Here is a 19,200-nt window from a genome sequence, read left to right as displayed (position 1 = left end):
TGGTGGCTTAAAACAATACACATTCACAGACTGGGTCTCTGGCAACTTCTGTATTTCAGAAATCCAGGCAGGGCTCACCTGGATCCTCTGTTTCTGGGTCTCTCACAAGACTGCCATTAAAGGGTCAGTCAGGGCTGAGGTCTCATCTGAGGCTTGACTGAGTAAGGATGCACTGCCAAGTTCACGTGGTTGATGGCAGAATTCAGTTGCTGCTTTTTTTTTTTTTTTGGTGGGTTGTCTGCTGGAGGTCCTCAGCACCTTGCCACATGAGTCTCTATTACTGGCTCCCTTCAATCTATCAAACCGGGGAGAAGGTCTCCTGGTGAGAGGGAAGTTATAATGTTAACATAATCAAAGAAGTGCTGTCCCTGTGCCTTTGTCAAATGCTTTGTGTGTGTGTGTGTGTGTGTGTGTGTGTGTAGTGTTACGGTTTTATCAACACAAATATGATATGTACACAAATTGTCTATTCATTTTCTTTTTTAAAAAGATGTTATTTATTTATTTGACAGACAAAGATCACAAGTAGGCAGAGAGGCAGGCAGAGAGGGAGGGGGAAGCAGGCTCCCTGCTGAGCAGAGAGCCCCAAGCGGGGCTCGATCCCAGGACCCTGAGACCATGACCTGAGCCAAAGGCAGAGGCTTAACCTACTGAGCCACCCAGGCATCCCGTCTATTCATTTTCTTTGCTGCACAGCCTGGCATTGGGCTTGCTGATTCTGATGGTCAGCTGGGCTCCTCTTTCCAGGAGGTTCTGTGGTTCTTAGAGGAGACATCATGAACAATCTCTGCACAGTACAATTTGTTGCACACCAGCAGCACTTCGAGCTCCTTGATGCTGTGGATTAGGAACTTCCAGGAGGCACTGAGAAGCATGTGCTCTGCTTCTTTGCTGCTCCTGTAATCAGTGGTGAACATCAAGATTTGGCCCTGAATCTTTTATGTACCCTATTGTCAACGCCTTTGTGTTTCTGCCAGTTGTGCTTAATTTTGACATATGGGTCTGGCTGGAGCTGGATGTACTTCTTGGCCCTCTTTTTAATGATCATGGGCTTTATCAGAGGTCTGAGGGTAGCCATGATGCCAAGCAGGAGACGGCTGCCACCTCTGCAGGTGGCACCGAGGAAGAGAGAGCTTGGTCGTATCTTATTTCTAGAAGTAAGTCACAGGTCCTCTCCACACTCAGGGGAGGGGATTACACAGTGTGTGAATACCAGGAGACACAGGGGTCACTGGGGACCCCCATTAGGGTATGTCCACTGCAGATACTCTGCAGTGTTCCCTCAATTCCTTATGAGTCTGAAGATGCACACAGAACTCCCATGTGTTATGTGGTCAGATAGGATTTGTTCCAGGGAATGTGATGAATTTACTTGTTCTTCCCTAGATCTGATGCCCACCGCAGCCCTTTAAATTATTCTAAAATGCCTATTTGGGATAGTAGATTGGTTTTCATTGGAGAAAAAGTAGAGAAGGAGAATAGCTTTCTGATTTTATTTTAAACAAGATCCTGTGCCTGTATGTAAGCGTTAGCTATCAACTGAAACATCACCTCCCCTAGGAAATCTCTAACGCTCCTATGACTGTCTGAATTGCCGCGGTACCCAATTCTTTCATAGCTCCCTGTTCTGACACCTCTGGGAACATCTATCATACCCTATCTCATCGGCTCCTTCCGAGATGGGGTGATAGCTTATCATGCCACTGTGTTCCCAGGACCTAGCCCATGCCTGGCACAAAGTAGACTGTCAGTTAATATACACTGCATTTCACTGCATTGAACTGAATTTTTCTTCGAATCTGAAGCTGACCAGTTGGGGATGGTGGGATCTGAAGGAAGCTGGTTCTTCACAGTCATCCACAGAACATTTTTGCCTGGGCCTTGGTAAAGAGGGGATAAAAATGTCTCACAAGGGGCGCCTGGGTGGCTCAGTTGGTTAAGCGGCTGCCTTTGGCTCAGGTCATGATCCTGGGGTCCTAGGATGGAGCCCTGCTTCAGGCTCTCTGCTCAGCAGGGAGTTAGTGTCTCCCTCTCTCTCTAATAAATAAATAAATAAATATCTTTTTAAAAAATTGCCTATTGGGCTATCAAAACCATCCAGAAGTAAGTGTGTTTTGCAAACCCAATACACAGAAATGTGTTTTGTTGAACTTACATATGAAAAAAGACTTTTCAAGTATTCCTTAGTGGTATTTCCAACCCAAATATTGCCAAGCTGGCAGAGTAAGGAACATGTGGGGGAGCCGACTGAACAGGCGGGTCTCATTTTGTGGGGCAGGGGACACGCAGTGTGACACCAGGGAATAAGCCTCTTCTTAATGACTTGGAAGAAAACCGTTTTCACAATTTGAAACAACAGCCCGCACAGAAAAAAAGCAAAACTAAAGAAAACAAAAAACCCAAAATGGTGTGTACAGGTACTTTGCACTCTGTTCTTTTTTTGTGCAAATTGATCAACCCTGGAATAAAATCTTGGTCTCCTAGAGTCGTCGGAGGTGATGTTCTAGATGTGATTTTTTTCAGAAACTGAGTGAAGAAGTGAAGGAACATATCTTGCTTATTGTTGTTGTTGTTTTTCTTGAATCTAACCCTTTTGTGATAGAATGTTTTTCTTTTCTTTTCTTTTTTTTTTTTTTTTTTTAAAGATTCTATTTATCTGACAGAGATCACAAGTAGGCAGAGAGGCAGGCAGAGAGAGGAAGGGAAGAAGGCTCCCCGCTGAGCAGAGAACCTGATGTTGGGCTCGATCCCAGGACCCCGAGATAATGACCTGAGCCGAAGGCAGAGGCTTTAACCCACTGAGCCACCCAGGCGCCCCTCAAATGTTTTTCTAAAATGTAACATGGAGTTTAATACAGCCATAAGTAGGGTCTAATGAACAAAGGCATTCATAAATAATCTAGATTTGTGAACACAAACCCAGTACTGTGCCATCACACAGTGATTTTCTGAAGTCATCTGAAGGGAATGAAACGGTCTCCAACTATGGTGGGGTTCCCTGCTCCCCATCTCTTGTGCCTTTTACAGTTCTTCAGTAGTGACTTTACATTGTTAATATCCCTTTTCTTAGCAGGCTTTCTTTTCCTTTCAAATTTACAGTTATGAAGTTACTAACTTTACTAAAGCTAACTTTAGTTAACTAAAGTTACTAACGTGACCAAGTTTTTCTTGGGAGCCAGATGAACAGACACATTGGAACTATGCACAAACAAAAGCATCAAGAGTCTGAGTGAGCCTCGAGTATTTGCTCAGACACAATATGCTTAAATCTGGGGTCACGCGGATGTGCTCAGAGGGCTTTCCTGTTCTGGCTGGGGTTAGGGCCATAGACATTGCCATGGCTGAGTCGTAGTTTAGGAAGGTGTTGCTATATTACACAAGAAGAGTATAGATACAATTTTGGATGTTACACTGGAAGGATCCATTGCCTCCAAGGAAGCCCGGAAAGCGGATGCTCAGAGAGGTGAAGTGACTTGCCCAGAATTCCCCAATTTGTGGCCAATCCTGGACCTCAGTTGTGGGTTTCCTGATGACAGCTCCAGTGTTCCCCACTCACCTTGTACCTCTCAGGGGAAGATAAATGTTCTCAGGGGCAGAGTGAAATGGTTCAAGGCTACTAGCAAATCCATTCTTCCCGGGGCCTCTGTGTTTTGCTTCTGTTCCATAGTAGTCCATCTGGATGTGTGTGTGTGTGTGTGTGTGTGTGTGTGTGTGTGTGTGTGTGTGATTATCAGAGTGTTGATATTGAATTGTTTGATATGAATTGAATTGAATTGATATGATATTGACCAGATTGAATCAGGTCAGCTTCTTGCTAGTCCTAGAGGCCACGTGGGAACCAGCCTTGGTTTGAGGCATGGAAGGTCACCAGATCCCAGTTCGGTCCCTTTCCAACACTTCAGGGGATGCTAACCCTCCTTATCTCACCGCTAAAGATTTGAAACTTTCTAGAAAGAGTCTGTCCTACACCACCCTCTGGAGAGAGATTCCGATTGGCTCAGAGCTCCAGAGCCACAACCGTCCTCATTCCTGAGCTCACGACTCGAAATCATGAGTCCGGCCCCTCAGAGAAGTCACGAAATCACTAATCTGGGGCCTCGAGATGCTCTCTGGGGGATCTCAGTGCAGGATGAGAGGAGAAACCAAGAATGAGGTTGTGCCAAAGCCCAGAGCCCCTCACCCCTCACAAGAGGGGTGACCTCTTGTCACCCCTCCTCCCAAGGGTGTTTTCTTGCTGAGGAGGCAGAATACTTGAACACATTTTATAAAGCAAATTTCTGTTCCAAAGAGGGACCCCATCCTGGACAGGCAGAAAACTATAATCACCAGCGGAGCATGTTTCCCATATAGAGCTAAGGAGACCTTAAAATCAGGTGCAGCTGATGCTGTCAATGTGGACGCCCTGTCCAGACCCCCAGTATTGGCAGGTGCACCCGTGCCCCAGCTGAAGGGAGCATGGCTATCAAGGGGTCACCCCTTAGGGCTTCTCTGAAGTGCTGTCTCTGGTTTATGGGAGCTGCCTGGGAGGTCACACCCACCACCCAAGTCCAGGGGTGGCCAGGCCTCACTGGCACGTGGATACCACAGTCCAGGCCTGTTGCCTTAAGACTGGCCAAGTCTGCGGCAGGATCTCCTGCTCCAGGGACCTTAACAATCAAGCAAAGGCGAGACAGCACCTGGGCCCCGGGCTCGTCCTGCTCTTCCCCTTTCCTGTCCTGCTCTCGACTCCCTTCCCCCGTTTTCTTCCGTAAGGACACCCTCTTGACTATCTCGCAGCCCTGGGACACCGTGCTCACCTAGCGCGCCCCGGCCTCTTGTCTCCTGGTGGCTTTGGCTGAGAGCGCAGGCTTTGTGCCTTCTCAAACCCATCTCACAAGTCCTGCAAGCAGAAGGAGCAATTCTGTATCAAGAACAAATTCAGGCTGAGGCCGGGAAAGGACGTCCTGTCTGTCTAAGGGTAAAATGCACACCTACTCCCACACCTGCATCACCCACAGTACCGTCCCTGGTCCTCCCTGGTCCTCTGTCTGCGCCTGGCACACGAATGATGCATTGCTGCGCTTGCCCGCCTGTGGCTGGGGTTAGTAGGCGATGCTGGGAGTACAGGTGGGAATCCCCGAAGCTCTTCAGGGAAGAAGCAGACCCGTGGCTGGTAACGGAAACCGGAACGCAAGAGGATGCATCCTCGGGAGGAAATGGAACTCGGTTTCTCAGACCTCTCAGGGTTGATAACGCCGCCCTATCCTCAGGCAGTGAGGATTCTCTTGGGGGTGGGGTGGGGGGGGGTAGCCTAGGTCCTGAGCCTTGGGAGATAGATTGGGTGGGCATCTCCGTGCTCAGCAGCCCAATCCAAGATTGTCTTCTGGGGGCTCATTCTCTTCTGTTCTTCCCACTCCCCAGATTTTTCCCAATCTTTGGCAATGTCTTGTTCAAACATGTGGGCCAGAGCTGAGTGGCGGGGGTGCAGGGCGGAGGGGAGCGTGGATGCGGGACTAAGGGAAGGTTTTGTGTCCACACTTTGGGCAAAGTGGTGAAGGAGAGTCCTAATGGGGGTAGTTAGGTGGGAACCCGGGAATAGGGCCTGCGAGGTCCGGCCAGCCCCTCCCTAAGAGGAGTCTGCCCTTCGTGGCTCTTCGTCACCCACACTCCCAGTGCTGGAGTCACAAACAGGACCGCTTGATCCGCTGGAGAGAGAGGCAGGCAGCACTGCCTCGGGGAGCTGGGGAAGTTTGCTCTCTTCCTTTTCACTCCTGATCACCTGTTTCTTAAGGGATTGGCCCTATAGGAGGTGTAGCCCCTGGGAGAGAGAGGCTCAGCCCGGCCTCCACACTTGGTGCGGGCGCTCCCCGGAGGCGGGCGCAGGAATCACGAGTGCCCAGGGTAAAATGAGGCAGGGAGTCCTGTGGAGGCAGGAGTCCCTGGAGCACAGAGGCTCCAGCGTTCCCAGCACACCTTCTGCTCCAGAGGTCTTCGTGGTGCTTTCCTGAACTGCGTGCGGGCACGGTCAGCTCAGCTCACCCCAGCTGCATGGGGCATAATATCTCTTTGAATTCTCCATTTCATCTTGAATATTCATGAGCTTCTGGCAACAGACTCTGTGAAACACTGGGCTGGTTTTAGAATATGAATGACGTGAGAACTGGCACATTCTAGTTGCTAAGAACCTGCGGGTCAACCTTTCTGCAGCAGTCTCCTCATTTGTAAAGCGGAATAAAAACAATGCCTCCCCCTTAGGCTGGTGCAGGTGACGGGCCCAGAACAGTGCCTGGTGCCCCGCAGATGTTCTGGAACGGTGTTCTGATATGAGAAGCACCTACAGTCCGTCCTCATTATTTGCAGCTTCTGTGTTTGTGAATTCACCTCCTTGCAAAGATTTATTTGGAATCTGCAAATCGATACTTGCAATGTTTTCATGGTGGAAACTGTGAATCGCCTGATACGCACGTTCCCCGTGAAGGTGGACAACAGGGAGGCGCGCCTCTGCCTTCCCGTGTCGGCTTTCACGCTGTAAACCAGTGTCCTTTTAGGGTCAATGCAGTGCCACTTTTTACATTTCAGTCTTCTTTTTTGGCGATTTTGCTGTTTAACAGGGCCTCCAAGAGCCGTGCTGGAGGCCTGGCTGGAGGTCCTAAGCAGTGGCTGTGAGCGATGTGTCCTCCAGAGCAAATCCTCAAGCTCGATGCGGGGCACTGGGCAAGGACTTGTGCCGCTGGTGGTTGTGGGCTCAATGTTCGTGAAAAGATAGTAGATGTTTTAATGAGAACCACAGATAAAATGAGGTTGTGTATTGATTGGTTGGCGGAAGTGACCCAGGGCTGGCAGGGACCTAATTCTGCATTTCAGAGTTCGCGACTGCCAGCTTCACCGTTCCCTTGACCTCCTAAGATCATAACTACAAGAACTGTAGGTAAGTGCGTTTTCTGTGGTTCTGCCCAGCTCTCCTGCCCCAGACTGAGTCGTGTCCCACTGCGTCCTGGTCCTCTCTGCCCTCTTGACCCTGAATGTCCTCTGCTCATTTCACCATGAGATTCCAGCCATCTCACATGGAGTGCGGAGACAGTCTGCAGATCCTCCTCTAAGCCAGAGGAGACCCGAGGGCCAGGAAGGTAAGACAGTGGGGCGGAGGCAGACAGGGGGTCAGCTCCCCTCTGTAAAGCTCTACCCCCATCTGAGTGTACCAACTACAGAACAGGCGGGAGATGAACCTCAGGGACGAACAGCAGAGTTCACCAGCTTCAGTCCCGGCTTTGCAACTCACTGCGTGCAATGTATTGATCCCCTGGGCTTCCTCGCTGTGAAGTGGGAATCAGGATCCTAACCAACCCCGTTGGGCCCGGAAGAGCTCAGCACAGTGGCTGGCACGCTCGGGCCCCCAAGGAAATGAGTCCGTGGTCGCACTTAGGTGGGGGCCCAAGGCAGCCTTTCCGAGCAATGCCCGGCCCCTGCCTTGATACCTTCGTGATGAGGCCAACGCCAGGGACGAACATTGTGTCTAATTCCCTTCACTTCCAGGAGTCCACAAGGAAAGTCACCCCTGTTCCCGGTCTTGACACCCCTTTACCCTTAACCCCGGGCCTGGCCCCTCATCGTCAGCGCGGTTCAAGCAAGCCCAGCTCCCATAAGTGGCTGCCGGTACCTGGCTGGGGGTGACCCTATTCGGCCGCTCGTGGCCCGTGGCAGCCGGACGTCCGTGCGGCGAGCGCGCCCAGGAGTCGGCGGCGGTGCCAGGTCTGCGCGGGGCGCGGGGTCTCCCCCGGGACCGAGGGGCGCGGGCCGGGAGGGGGGCCTGACTCCTCTCAGGTCCGGGGGCAGCTGAGGCCCGCGGGCACGAGCCGGTGGCTCCGGACAGCCCTCGGTGTGGCCGCCGGGCGGGCCCGGGAAGGGCGGCTGGAGGCTCGGGGCGGTGGGGGGCGGCGGCAGCCCCCCTCCCGGCTCCGACTGAGGCGGGGCGCCCCGGGCTGGCTCGCGCGGCCGCGGCCGCCTCTCCCCAGCGCGCCTGCCGGCGGCGGCGGTGGCGGCGTCGGCAATCCCGGCTCTTGGCACCACGCCTGGCGGCCGGCCCAGGGCGAGGAGTGGCTTCCAGGAAGCGGGCGGAGGAGCGTTCCAGCCGCGTCTCGCCGTCGCCGAGGCCCCGCGCGCTCCGAGCGGCCCGGGCCCGGCCCCTCACGCGCTCCCCTCGCGCCCCGGCGCCCCCCGGCTCGGGCGGAGGAGGGCGGCCGGGCGCGCCGTGCACTTGCCGGGCGGTGCAGGTGGCGGCGCGCGCCCTCCGCCGCTGGGTCCCAGCCCGCGCCGCGCTCGGCGCCCGGAGGGGGCGGGAGAGGCGGGGCGGCCCCCGTCCCAGCCCCATTTAACTGCTCGGCGGCGGCGGCGACTGCGGCGCCGCGGGCGGGAGGCCGGCGTCGGGGAACGTCCTGGGGCCGGATTCCGCACGAGGTGTTGACGGGGCCGCTCCCGCCCGCCTCTCCGCCGCGCGCGCCGGGCCCGCGCCGCCCGGGCCGCACGTCCCAGAAGCGTCCGCGGCGCAAGGTGGGTGCCGCGAGCTCCGCGCGAGGTCGGGGAAGGACGACGCGGGGCCGTGGCCGCCGAGCAGGGCTGGGGGACGCGGAGCGGGAGGGGGTTTCTCTGCGGGTCCCGGGGTCCTCCAGGACCGGGGCGCTCCCCTCGCAGCGCTCCGTGGGGCCCGGGGGCGTTCGCGGAGGGACGTGTGCGGGGCTCTCCGCGCGCGGGGGGCGCTCTTCCTTGTGGGGGAGCCCCGGAGAGCGGGGGCTCTCGGGCTTGGGCTTCCCGGGCGGAGAACGGGCTGACAGCGGCCGGGAGCCGGGAACCGGGAGCGTCGGAAGGTCCCGCCGCCCGGCCGGTGGGTCCCGAGAGCCTGAGGCGCCAGGGGCCCAGGCGACGCGCCCGCGGGGAGAGCGGGCACAGGGTGCCGGGGACGCGCGGACGCGGGAGGAGACGCCGCGGGGCAGCGGGCAGCGGGCTGGGTGTGCGGCGGGGCGGCCGGGGCCGAGCCGGCGAGGGGACGCGCGGTGCGTGGGCCCGGCACCGGCCGCCTCCCTTCGGCCCGGAGTCGCCGCCTCAGGTCGGAAACAGCAGCACATTTGCGGATCGCATTAGGCCAGGCCCTTAATGCTTTCTCCAGATGGAGCGAAGCCACCGACCCGCCCCCGGACACCGGCTCCGCCAAGGCGCCCGCGAGGCGAAGCGAGAGGCGAGTGTGACCTCGGCTTTTCCAGTCCAGACTCATACTGATTTCCCTGTAAATTGTCAGGAGAACTCGGCAGAAACCCCCCCGCGGCCCTCCTGGGCTCAGGGGGCCTCCGCTGGCTCGCCCTCACCTACTTTTGGGAGGTTGTGTTGGGCCAGCGCTGAGGCTGTGCCCTCTGAAGCCCCCCGGACTCAGCTCTCAGACCTCTCCGGCTGCAGTCTGCGGTTCGGACAGGACATGGTATCATCTGCTGGGGAAAGCCTTAAACTGTCAGAAGACCTGCGTTCCAGTCCCGGAACAGTCACCATCTTGCTGTGTGACCTTAGGCAGGTCCCTTCCCCTCTCCGGGCTGGCTTAGTTGGTCTCAGATCCATTTTTGCCTGAAGTCGAAGAAGCTGGCAGGTGCCCTAACCCTTGGCTCCACACTGGCTTCCTGAGTCAGTTGCCAGTAGCCACACCCTGCTGCTGACACACGAGCTGGAAAGTGGCTGGTGTGGAGACCTCTCAGCTTCAGAAGGCCTGGAGGTGTGGGCTGCACATGGCAGGCGGGTCCAGCTGCCCTCCTCACCTTGATGTGGACCCATCTGCGCCCTGTAGTAGGTAGTCCCATCCTGGACCTACACAGACCTTTCCAAGACATTATGGGAGGTTCAGAATCCCTCCCTCTGACTGGTCTCTTAAGTCATGGGTGCTGCCGCTGGGGGCAGAGTTGGTTGAAAGCCAACATTTTCTTCTTTTGTAGGCTCAAGAGAGACCCCCAGGAGACCAGACCCCATGGCTTCCTGGCAGAGCTCCTGGTGGCTGCTGATATGGACGGTCTTCATGCACTCTGCCCTCCTGCAGGTAATATCGAGGGAAGAAGAAGGGCACACGCTCCTCTGCTTGCTTAGGAGCATTATTCTAGATCACCTAAGATGTGGTATGACTTGTATTAATCCTGTGCCAAGAGCATCTGGTTTTCTCTTTTACCTCCAGCAAACGGTATTTCTGGTTGTCTTAGCTATAAGAATGATTCAAATTCCTTGGGTCCTCTCTGCGTCCTGAGCAGTGCCCGGATGCCACTTGGATATCACGTGCCAGCCATGACTTGGGGTTGTGCAGGACCCAGTCTTTTCAGTCTAGGGTGGTGGTCTGTGTGTGCCCACAAGAGGTGAGGCTGTTAGAGGCCAGGACATAATGAATGGGGCAGAGCCCAATTTCTGGCCTTAGCTCAGTCACTAAGTAACTATTTTGAGTTTACTTCTATCAACACATGTCACACTGTTTTGTAGTCCTTTCTTTAGACTGCTGTTTTTCCCACCAGCTGGGGGTGTGGGCAGCTCATCTCTTGCATCTTCATTTGGCAACGGGGCAGGCGGAAATAAAGAGGTGAAGACAGCATTGCCGGAGAGACAATAGGGAATACTGGAGACAGCAGAAAAGTGGATGGCCCATGCTTCATCTAGTTAGAGCAGCCTCTGCTTACCTCCAGCTGGTCATTGCCAAGTGGGAACACAAACCCAGGATTGCCGTATGGTCTAATTTTTCAAGATACTTGGGCCATCCAGATTTCCTATGAAACCTCCCACTTTGAAAAGCTCCGACAGCCAGAAAAATGTGTTTGCAGCCTGGATTGAGCCGAACAGTCTGTGGCCTTCAGTCGAAAGGTGCAGAGCATGTCTTAGTGTCGTGTCCCCAAGGGCTGCTGCTAGCCCAGGACAGCCCCTTGTCAGAATTAGAACAAGGCAACTCCTCTCATCAGGCGTAACTTCTTGGGCATGCGGGTGAGAAGGGCTTTAACGTCTGTTCAATGAGGACGCACCCTTGAATAGAGACACACACCGTGGGATCCATTACTCAGACTGATTCTCAGTTCACTTTCTTGGACACGGTGTTTCTGAGCCTCTTCCAACTCCAGTGCCCCACGATTTCGGTGGCTCGTGAAAACTGGCTCTGGAGGTACAGTTTCTGCCTCATCATCCCATTTCACTGATGTTGCTCCATAAACACATTCTAACAGATGTGTCTTAAGTATTTTTGGGGTGACTTTAGGGTTTCTGTAGTCAGTGAGGGGCCGTGGAGTGGCAGATGGTGGAGACTCGCTTTTCTTTCCCATCAGCAGATCTGAAACGGGCTCCATTCCCGGTCAGCTGGGGCCGAGGTTTCAAGGCACCGCGTTTCGTTTTGTCTTCTTGCACCTTATAAAATTTAAATGTGCTTTGAGGCAGTCTGTTGACCTTTGGCCAAGGGCAGTGTTTGCCCAGCTTGAATCACTCAGTGACCTCTTTTGGATTTTTCCATATCTGTGCGCCTCTGGCAGTGTTGTTCCCCTGCACGGGGCAGTGTGTGCGGGAGATCGTGAAAAGAGGTTTCAGGCTGCTCGAATCCCAGCGCCCCTTCTTCCTGACCCATCACACGGACTTCTCTGCGTCCGTTCTGGCATCCGGGAGGGGGGATCTACCTCATCGAATTGATTGGAGGAGCGAATCCACTGCAAGTGTGAGAAGGGGACAGATGAAACAGAGACTGTCTGGCAGGACCTGTGTGTGATGGGTCTGAGCTCTCTGCGGCAGTCGCTGCCTGTAGTCCCCGCGGCGGTCCCGTAGGGGGCAGTCAGGAGGCATCAGCCGAACAGACAGGTGCTGCCTGGCTAGGGGTGGGGGCGGAACTCCTCAGGGGCTTCCCGTCAGGTGTGAGTGGGATTGGGCAGGACGGTCTCCCCATGCAAGGAAAGAGAATGTTCCAGTGAAGGGTCGGTCAGTCCTGAGATCTTGCTTCTGGACACCTGGTTGTCTGCCTACGGTCAGCCTGGGTGCCATTCGAAGCTGCCTCTCTGGGATGTGTTGGGACTTGGGGGTTTGGGGCCTCTAGATGTTCTTCAGTGTGTCTCCTTGCCTTGTACCGGCTGCCACGAGGTGACTGGTGGAGGACCAGTAGACAGGAGGCTGAGCCCCAGGGAGCGGGGCCGTGCCAACTCGTTTAATAGAAACTACATGTCCTTTAATGCACCTGCAGACGACTTGACCTCCTCTAGTCGCTGGCCACAGGTCGCAGCGACGGGCCGCAGAGCAAAGCACGAGGTCGGCAGTCTTGAGCTCTCCTGACTCGTTCTGGAGCGTTTCTGGAGGAGCTTGCTGTCTCCCTCAGCCCCCTGGGTCATGGGCCCTGGAGGCTTCCTGTGGCTCCCGCTCCTCTCCCTGGGGACCAGCGCTCCCCTGCAGCCTCCCTCGTGGGGGAGCCCCCTCTCGGTGGGAGTATACACACGCCAGTCGTGGGCTCCAGCCGCGCCCTGTCAAGCCCACTCCCTTCCTTAGTAAAGTCTTGAGCCGATTCATTTTAATTTTTCCATTTTAAAAAAGTCCAGTCCTGTTTGAAATGCTGACTTCCCTGATTTACATCTCCCCTCCCTTCTGGCTCATGCAGGGTGGACACGGGGCTCGGGGCGCCTGAGACGGGGTCATGCTGTGGTCGGCCCTCTTCCGACCTCAGCCAGCGGCGAGGACTGGCCTGGGACGCTCCTTCCTTTTCATTATTCCGGTGCAGCCTTCCTGGCACTAGAAATAGCAGAGGCGAGTGGGGAGAAGAGCATAGAGCTCTCTACCTAACTACTTGCTTCTCTTGGGTGATTGTCACTGCACGTCCGGCTCTCGCTGCCTCTCGTGCCCTCGGGTGGCCTGTGTGGCTTCCTCGGAGGGCCTGCAGGACCCCCTTTCCTGGAGCAGGAGGCCTGGCTCTGCCGGCCCGTTGCTGCTGGGCTCTTCTTGCCCGGTGCACAGCTTTGTGGCTGGGGTACCAGCAAGGTGGTCTACACCCGGATGCACAGCGGGACGCTCAGACTTGCCCCATCACTGTGTGCTATGGCAGAAACCAAAGTGACATCATGTGTCAATTACAAAACGACACCCCAGTCCCTTCGGCGTGGCCCGCTTGATCCGTAGGCCACGCACGCGTCCTCACTCTGCAGACGGTGGAGACACGGGATTCTCCACGCTGCCTCCTCTCTCTGCCCCCCACTCACTGCTTTGGGGGTGGGGGGTGGGCAGGGTCCTATCCGCAGACCGTCTGAGCCGATGCCCACGGTAGGGCGTGGATCGCCAGCCCCTGCTTGCAGGTTCCCCTGTGGAGTCTCTGTGAGCGCCTTTTCCTTCAGTGCATCTCAGTCATCCTTAGAGACTAGGCCGGTGACAGTAGGACCCACCGTGCTGCTCCCTAGCGAGCTCTTGAGGCGGGTGTCTTTAGAACGTGGGGTACTTGGCTCCTCTCTGTCACCGCTTTGGCCAATGTTTGGTGGTCAGGAAAGGTCCACTGGATATTGTGACACTAAAATTAGACACGTCAGCTCTGGGAGTAGGGCGAAGGGCCAGCGCTCATGGTGGTGGCGGCTCTGGTCTCGGTGGTCTGGTGGTCTGGTCTCTCTGGCATTGGTTTTGGTCTTGCTGTTCTTTGTCGTCTTTCTCCATCATCCTGATTTCCTCAGTCTGCTGTCTGGAGTCTGGTTTCGGGGATCCTGGGTGGTTTGGGGTGACTTGGGTCTCCAGGGCAGTTTTGTCCGAGTGGCTGTCATCTCGGTGGAGGCTTTGGGAGTCGTGGTGGTGGCTCTGGCCCCTGTGGTGTTTCCCCCTCTTCGGACACGACAGATGTTCATCCCAACCTTTCAGCTTTCACCCTGTCCCCTTTATATCCAGAGCCCGAACCCAGGCGTGGGTTGCTGTGGTGAGGTGCGGAAGCCCCCCACCTCCGCAGAACCCCCCTCCTGACGCGGGGGAGGAGGAGGGCGGCGGACTCAGATGGCAGCCTGGGTCGCGGGTTGCTGTCCGCGGGACTGAATTGGGTCGTGCAGGAGCGGTGGTTCGAGAGCATCCACACTCATATTCCGTCTTCGCAGACAGAGTTCTGCACCACTAGTGCGGTCCCTGGACAACCACTTCCTGTCTCTCTTCCACTCCCACATTGAGAACTCCCCTGCCACGCTCTGGGGCCCTGTTCCTGCTGGTCCCTGTCAAGGCAAGAGGATTCAGAGAACGACAGTGAACGGACCGACCTCCTTGCTCGAGCCTGACCCACTGTGTCTGGCAGGACTGACTGTGAGCATAAATTGTAGAAAAATAGAAGATCTAGGTAAATGAAAGGGAAATCAAAATAAAATATTGGCCTTACTATTCCCGCCCAGGTAATAACTATTTGTGTTTTCTTGTGTAATCTTCTAGACTTTTTCTGGGCATAAAGACGTGTGTTATGTTTTCGTACATGGGATCCTACTAAAGATACTGCCACCGCCGTCTTCAGTCTCTGAATTATGACGGTCTTTACATATCAGTACACGTCCTACACATGAAATGGCCGTGTTCACTGTTCTTACGATTATGCCGTGATAGGTTGACTGTGCTTTGTTACACATTTGATATACCTTGTGGCCTTTTTCCTCTTCGTTCTGTTTCAAGAGGAACTCTGGGTCGAGTTCCTCCAGCACTCTGGGTTTTAGGTCATAAAGGCCCTCCCTGTGTGACGTCACCCTCCACAGTGGTTTTGGGGGCCTCAGCTTGTCCTGGAGGCAGGGGGGTCCACCTTGTTGCCAACTCGCCCCCAAGGCCTGTACCTGCAGGATGGAGTCATCGGGTAGATCCTATCCCGTGAGAATCCGGTGTAAGAATGAAGAGGGGCCCTCTCCTTGTTTGACATAGGCAACACCTGATGTCTTTCTCCTTCTGCCCCTCTGACCTTCTCATGTCTGGCTTTTGAGAAAAGCTGCTCAGACCCAGAGTTATGCACTTGGCCTCCTCTTTCTCTCTCCCCACGCTCTCGCCGGGCACCTCCCCCACTCCCCTGGTTTTTCTCTCCAGGGGCTCCTGCCTGCGATTTATTACCAGGGGACCCAACTCTCATCGTGGTCCAGGCCTTCAAGTGTTCTCTTCCAGGAAGGTTCTAGATAGACTGGAAAGATAAAAAAGATATCTTTTAGTTTACTTTAACTTCTAAGTGTAAATACTGGAAATAAAACCCTGTTCTGATAAGTCTGTTTTGGTTTTTCTTTCAAAACTCGAAAGCCTCTCCCACGTGCACGAGGGCCCATCTCTCCGAGAGGCTTATGGCTGCCTCTTCCAAGAGCTGCACGGGGTCAGCATATCCAGGAGCTACTAGCCCCCTCCTCTCGCCCACTCCCCTGGGGGGCTTGAGCACGGTACTTCCCAGACGGAAGTCTCCAGACCCTCTGCCCACAACTCTGTCTCCGGGCTTAGACTCCCCATCAGCTGGTCACTGGAGCCGGAATCCTGGGCATTCCTCTGTTGTCCTGCCTGGTGCCCACTAGGCACTAACTTGCATTCGCTCCTCTCAGAATTTGTTTCTTTTCTTCTTTTGGTGAAAAAAGGTAATTTTATTAAAGCACGGGTGATGTAGTTAAAGACTGTCGGTGAGGTTCTGTGGGGTGAGGTCTAGAGCCAACGACCAGCAAAGAATTCTCGAGACGTCTGGTGCAGAATGGTGGCTTCTGAAAGCACGGGGGCCACCCCCTGCTTCCCTAGATACAGTATGCTTGAGAGGAGGGTGCACGGCGGCACAGGGAGTGAAGTCAGGATGAACAAAGAGTTTGGGGTTATCCTGGAGAGGACCTCAACAAGCGTGCTCTGTATGTCCTTAAGAAGGAGGACATTGCGCAGCAGGCAGCATGGTATCCTGTGGGTGTTGGGGAGGCGATGGGAGGCACCGTTATGAACCACTGGACCCCTGGTGATGCACTTGAGCAGAGGATACTTGGAAGGCCGCTGGCACTGGTCCAGGCTAGTAATAAGGAGACCTTCAACTCCCTTCATGAGAGCGCATGGGTGGGAGTTAGCCACAGACAAAGGGGGGGGGAGGGAAACCATTATAGAACCTGAAGGAGATACATCCTGACACGTGATGACCGTGGGTGGAGAGCACGCGAGAGGGAGGAAATGAAGATTCCTTCGGGTTTTGAATAAGTTTTAGGGACGCTTGAACATGAAAGTTGACCCTGATCTTGTGAAATGGTAGGTGACATTTGAAGGAGTAATTTCAGGGCATGATATGGGTTCCAGAAGGTGAAAGCACCAAGAAAGGAGATGTGCGACACTCTTGGAGAGGGAAGCAAGATTGTTAGCAAGGTTGTGCTGGGCAAAGTGAGATTTCAGCCTATATATGTATCCTCCACAGGGAAGCATCTAGGAGAAAAGAAGGGTTTAAGATACAAGAGGAAAAAACCAATTATATGTAATTGCTTCATAACAGAAAAGTGGGCAGGGTTCCCCCACTGCCTTGCTAATGGATCTTAACGCACCAGAGCTAACATCTTATGGAAACCACATTTCAAGGTTTATGATTGTGATTGCTGGCAGTTTATTTTTACAAAGATGCTAATTTCCATAAATAGCATGGAAGCATAAAGCAATTTCCTCTCCAAGTATTTTATGCAATTACTTTCTGGAATTTGTCAGCCCTGAACAACTCCAGCCAATGTATGCTACAAATTATTGTGGTCAAACACTCAGAAATGCATTTGTTCTCCAAGCCTTCATTTATAAATATAGTAGCCTTTTGTTTTGCAAATAATTTTAAAAAAGGAAGAATACCTATTTTTTAGTATATGTGCTGCCGAAGCGAGCATGGAAGAATACCATTTTTTTAAAAAATAAAAATTCATTTATAAGATTAAAGGACTCTTGAAATTCTCTTCACTCTCTCCTTTGAAATTTCCACTGTGTGTTTTTCCTGCTCTAAAACCATAAAACCTGTTGATGAAAAAATGTGGAAAACACAGGAAAAGACAAAGATGCAAAAATAATCTTTTATTCTACCAGTTGTTAGGGTTTGGTTGTATATATGTATTCCCAATTTTTTTAAAAAAAGATTTTATTTATTTATTCATGAGATGCAGAGAGAGAGAGAGAGAGAGAGAGGCAGGCAGAGGCAGAGGGAGAAGCAGGCTCCCTGCTGAGTAGGGAGCCCGACCTGGGGCTCCATCCCAGGACCCTGGGATCACCACCTGAGCCGAAGGCAGACACTTAAACCAACTGAGCCACCAAGGCGCCTTATTCCTAATATTCTTTTTAGAATATTAATATACATGCATCTTTTAAAAGTCATTATACTGTAGTTGGAGTATAATTTTTTAAAAGTTTAACGATGTGAGGAATATTTCCATATGTCCTTAAATATTTTTCCTATAATGATATTTAATGCCTTCATAGTACTGCATTATTTGGCTGTGCTACATTTTATTAAGAAATTCTTTACTGCCGAACCTTTAGGTTGATCAGCTTTTTGCTGTTACAGATAATTTGCTACAAAAATGCATTGCAGATCCAACCTTGCTCACATTTGTGGTCATTTTCTTTGAATACATTTCTAGAAAAATGTACTCATTGAGACATAATTTGGGGGTCAAAAGCTATGTGCAGTTTTAAGACCTTAAATTTACACTATCAAGTTCTCTTTCAATGTGTACTCTTACTTTGCAGCAGCTGGCAATATAAAGTTTAAGGAAATCTTAGTTGTGAGAGATTCTTAAAAATACTTTTGGGACATTTCTATTACTGATTTTGTGTAAGATTTTCTTAAGACGTTAGAAATAGTGTAACAGATTTTACCCTCCTATTTTTGCCAGTTTTTTCTATTGAGATTTTTAAAATTAATTTGTAAATGTTCTGTTCTTTGTATTCACGTTTTGTTCTTCTTATGTTGCAAGGAATTTTCCCATTTGGTCATGAATATTTTATTTTTCTTTATGTTTTGGATACACTGACATTTACAATTTCCAAGCTGTCTACTCTAGGAGCCTCTCAATTTAAGAGCTGTGTGCCTCTGTACCAGGCTTAGAAATATCATACTGAGAGAAAATATATACATGTATGTGTCTTTTTCTAGTCTTTTAAAAAAAGCATTAACATTTTAATTTTAGAATGCAATTAATTAATCTGCTGGTCTCTTCCCGTGCTATTTCCATATTTTTTTTTCTAATACCGTATTTTTAACAAGCTACATTACTGTAACTTTGTAGTATGTTTGGTAACTATTAAGGCAAGACTTTCTTCAGTATCATTGTTTTGGCTAATCCAGAAGGTCTTTCAAATGATTCGGTCAAGTTCCAAGAACAAAAATCCTGTTGTTTTGAAAGAGATCTCGCATCATGGGGGAGTTACCAGAGTTCTTTCCCTCAAAACTAAACAAAACAAACAACAAAAAGAACAAGCTTATCTTCAGTGAAATGAAGAAATGGTACTAGCCCCTCAACACAAAATACAAAATACAAAGTACTTTTTTTTTGAGTACTGTTGAACCTAGATGTGAGAGAGGATCCTGAAGGCTGGTATGCGTCTCCTTGGATTGTGAACAGGACAGAGATTTCCCTAAGGGACACTGTCACAAATTGTGCCTGTTCTTACTTTTGGTAAGAACAGTGACGTTGGGGGCCCCGATGGGACTCGGAAGAAGTAGATATTGTCCCCCAAAGAGGTCTTACCTGACACCAAGAATGGGAAGCATCCCAGAGTTGAAGGCAAAATCGTTGACACAGTTTTTTTTGTCTAGGTGCTCAAGGTGACCTTCTAGGGACAGAGGCTGCTGTGGGTGAAGGGGAGAAGGTGGGGGGAGGGAGCAGCACTTCTCAGAACGAAGAGCTGCGGGTTAAGGGGCTTCCTGTGGACCTCACTGACTTTTGAGTGTTGACGGTAAGAGTCAGATGTTGCTCAAGAGACAAGGAAGCGCTTAGTTAGTAAGATGATGAGCCGGAGGCCAGAGCGGAGTGGAGGCGCTGGGTTGCTCTAGTGCCTTTGGTCTCGTGCCTCACATGCTCCTTGTGCTGGTCTTTGGCAGCAGCTGGCCCTGTGAGGAATGGCACAGACACAGGGGACTAAGGAACTGGGAACATGCCAGACAGAATGGGTATTCTACCAGATGAAACAGAAACAAATAAATAATAGAAAAATGATGAAAGGGGATCCAACATACGTAGAGTTACTCTCTCCCGAAAGACCAAAAACCAAAAAATTCAACGATACAAT

The 19,200-nt window shown here is 52.4% G+C and overlaps 1 protein-coding gene across 1 annotated transcript in view; it reads left to right on the top strand.

The window, feature by feature from the left end:
- The first annotated feature begins 8,060 nt into the window (after positions 1-8,060).
- ADAMTSL3 (ADAMTS like 3) overlaps positions 8,061-19,200 on the top strand; it is a 339,850-nt gene continuing 328,710 nt past the window's right edge. The window contains exons 1-2 of the mRNA XM_059179851.1: positions 8,061-8,526; positions 9,948-10,048. Coding sequence (XP_059035834.1) covers positions 9,980-10,048 — 69 coding nt within the window. The 5' untranslated portion in view covers positions 8,061-8,526; positions 9,948-9,979. The remainder of the gene's footprint in view (positions 8,527-9,947; positions 10,049-19,200) is intronic.

Source organism: Mustela lutreola, chromosome 7 (genome assembly GCF_030435805.1).
Source record: "Mustela lutreola isolate mMusLut2 chromosome 7, mMusLut2.pri, whole genome shotgun sequence".
In the NCBI taxonomy this organism is placed as follows: Eukaryota; Metazoa; Chordata; class Mammalia; order Carnivora; family Mustelidae; genus Mustela; species Mustela lutreola.
The sequence above is the reverse complement of the archived record's forward strand: the minus strand, read 5'-3'. Positions and strand labels throughout refer to the sequence as shown.